At 37.2% G+C, this 3,384-nt stretch overlaps 1 protein-coding gene across 1 annotated transcript in view; it reads right to left on the bottom strand.

Moving 5' to 3' along the window:
* Positions 1-3,090, bottom strand: part of Impg2 (interphotoreceptor matrix proteoglycan 2) — a 72,225-nt gene extending 69,135 nt beyond the window's left edge. The window contains exons 1-2 of the mRNA XM_031364715.1: positions 3,006-3,090; positions 2,312-2,542 (exon numbers count right to left, since the gene is read on the bottom strand). Coding sequence (XP_031220575.1) covers positions 2,312-2,542; positions 3,006-3,090 — 316 coding nt within the window. The remainder of the gene's footprint in view (positions 1-2,311; positions 2,543-3,005) is intronic.
* Between the last annotated feature and the right edge of the window lie 294 nt (positions 3,091-3,384).

Here is a 3,384-nt window from a genome sequence, read left to right as displayed (position 1 = left end):
TATATCAAACAACTTTTATAATACTTATTTTTATTGTTATAATATTCTATAAATTTTAAGGAATATGAGAAAAAAGATATTGTAGGTATTGAAGGGGGTCTCTGGAAGGAGCGGTGGTACAAAAGGGAAACAAGAATGTGATTCAATTATATTTAATTGAAATATGTTTTTAAATGTTAACAAATTCGGATAAATTGAAATCATGTAACTTTTCTCATCATAATGCAATAAAAGTTTTAAAAAAGATCACAGCCTCCTTTTTTCATTACACACACACAGACACACACACACATACAGAGAGAGATATAGATATATATACATACATATGTATATATATCTACATATATGTAGATGTAAAATTATATGTAGATATGTGTATATATATATATATTACCAAATACATAAGTACAATCTGTTTAGTATGCACAATGTTACTTGTATGTATGTTTTTTAAAGATTTATTTATTATTATAAATACGTACACTGTAGCTGTCTTCAGACGCACCAGAAGAGGGCCACTCTTACACACTGAGCCATCTCACCAACCCCCATATATTTTAAGGCTCCTTTTCAACAATAACCAACTCACAGTACCTGTTGTTTCTTAATTATTTCAAAAATGTTTTCTTTTCCTTTTGTTGGCTTCTTTTTAAGCAGTGTCTCTTGAATTTATAAAGGAAAAAAAAAAAAAGAACAAAGCAACACAAAGCAGAAGCAGATTCCTTAACGTTTGGCCCTTTCCTCTTCCCTCTGGAGTAGACAATGGAGGCAGCTGGCCATCCTGAGCCTTTTAAAGTTAAATCCCAGCAGTGTAACCCGTCTCATTAGATCGCCCACTATCACTGCCCACCACTGGGAGGTCCTTCATGTCCTCAGTCACTTTGCAATTCCACTTCCAACCTAAAGTCCTACATAAAAATTCTCGATCTGTGATCCCCCTTCTGAAACTAAAAGAACCTATTCCTATGTACCATTTGATAGTCCTCAAATATAGCCAAGGCTGTAACATACTATAAAAGCTACTGGTACAGCCTGCCGTGTTATAGAAATATCAAACATTACATATATAAAATGTGTTTTACCTGATATTAAGTTCTTGTTTTAAAAACTTTAGTGTAGAAGGCAATGTCAAGGAACAGAACATTCAGACAATGATGGAACAGTAGAGAAAGATAGTCATTCAACCGTGTGCCAGGGAAAATAGTAAGTGCTCAATGAGCATCTGTTAAACCAGTGGATAGCTGTGCAATAGGACCGGTCAGTTCATCACCAGTCTCCATACTGAGCTTACTAATAGCACATGCATATCACGGCGCTTTATATTGACTGTTGAACATACAACGGGCAAAATGTGAAAAACCTACAAATGTCTAATATACATATATACATATATACATATATATATAATGTTCAATTAAGCAATGTAAGAGGCATAGTGTACAATTATATAGCAGAAGATATGAACCCAAGGATAAAATTGCTTAATCAAAAATAAGACAAAAGGGCTGTGGTGGCACACACCTTTAATCCCAGCACTTGGGAGGCAGAGGCAGGTGGATTTTTGAGTTCTGAGTTCAAGGCCAGCCTGGTCTACAGAGTGAGTTCCAGGACAGCCAAGGCTACACAGAGAAACCCTGTCTTGAAAAAATATAAATAAATAAATAAATAAATAAATAAACAAACAAACAAACCATGTGAGGACACTGAGAGGGTCATCACTTTTTTTTTGTTTTGTTTTGTTTTGGTTTGGTTTTGGTTTTTCAAGACAGGGTTTCTCTGTGTAGCCCTGGCTATCCTGGAACTCACTCTGTAGACCAGACTGGCCTCGAACTCAGAAATCTGCCTGCCTCTGCCTCCCAAGTGCTGGGATTAAAGGTGTGTGCCACCACTGCCCAGCTTGAGTCATCACTTTTAACATTAGAAATTTTGTCTCCTAATCAGACAACCATCTGTATGAATCTGGTATGTCTAAAGTACACAATAAAGAAAGTCATTATGTTTTCATCTATAAAATAAGGAGGAAAGCACATAAGTCTGTTTATAAATATGTGTGGTGAGAATAGGTGAGCAAATTACCATAACGAAAAATAAAAATTATACTTCAACATATCTAGTCACAAAATAGTGTTTTCAAGTACTTAAAAATCAAAATATTTTCTCTTACAATAATGTCTGCTTTTTTCTTCATTTATATTAATATGAATAAGCCCTTTTCCCACTCTTATTTGGTTCATTCCTATCTAAAGTGTCATATCTTTAATATAAAAGCGCACACAAATGGGATGGTTTGAGTACCATAACACCTGCTTACCTCGGGCTTTAAAATACTTCACATGGTTTGCCACAGCCTCTTCAACAGTCTCGCTGGGGCAGATTTTTACTCCATTGGGGAACAGAACAGATCGCCGCCGCCTTCTAAGAGACCACCTCCTCCCAGTCTCCGAGACATCCAAAAGCTGTCTCTTCCTGGTAGGCAGGGAAGGGTCTGTTGACTTCTCAGGTGAGAGGACAGAGACTGCGTGCACGGGTTCTTGTAGATCTTCTGCAGAAAAGATGCTCTGTTAGTACAGAAAACAGACTGGGAACATAACCAGGGCTTCTGGGGAAATGGAGATCCCATTACAAGTGACAGCAAATAGAGAAAAGCTCTTGTTTGTACCACACTGAAAACGTAAAGACAATGCTCAAAACTCATGCTCGCGTGCATATCAAAGGACGAAGTACTCAAGCTTTTTCCCATTTGGCTAGTAATCCTTTAACTCAGGATTGTTTTTAAAATCAAACAGACACCAGATTTCAGCACAAGGATGTAAGGTTTAAACCAGAAATTATTAATGAGGAAGGGAAACCCAAATCACGGGAGATATTCTAAAGCTGCTCAATAAAGCAAACGTGAAGATTAATAGTCATATTATCTAACAGCAACCACCACATCAAATATTGCTATTTTAAGACTATCCTAAGGGTCCCTGGAAATCTGAGAACAAGCATCAGTTTTCAATTACCTGAGACTGATACAAGGTTTCCTCCGGTCAGGAAAAGTATCAAAATGCCCAGAGAAATCCTCCCCAAAGGGAGAAACATAATCATTTGGGCCAAAACCAAAGAAACGAGATGGCAAAATCCTTAAGAGAGCATCCGGAGTTTTAAAATTCTCACTAACAAACTTTTCCCCAAAAAAGTCCTTGCAGATAAAAGTTTATGTCTGGGAGTGGGAAGCCACTCTAAAACCATTGTCAATTAGCGTAAATAACAAGTCATCCTTTCCGAGTAGCCCTGGCTTCTTTTCTGACTTAATAGGGACACTATGGAAGCAAGGGAGGTAAGCTAATTAGGACAGATGGGCAGAGAGAATTCTATTCTAATCTAGCGAACTAAGCGCCT

The sequence above is a fragment of the Mastomys coucha genome, unplaced genomic scaffold, assembly GCF_008632895.1.
Source record: "Mastomys coucha isolate ucsf_1 unplaced genomic scaffold, UCSF_Mcou_1 pScaffold12, whole genome shotgun sequence".
Lineage (NCBI taxonomy): Eukaryota > Metazoa > Chordata > Mammalia > Rodentia > Muridae > Mastomys > Mastomys coucha.
The sequence above is the reverse complement of the archived record's forward strand: the minus strand, read 5'-3'. Positions and strand labels throughout refer to the sequence as shown.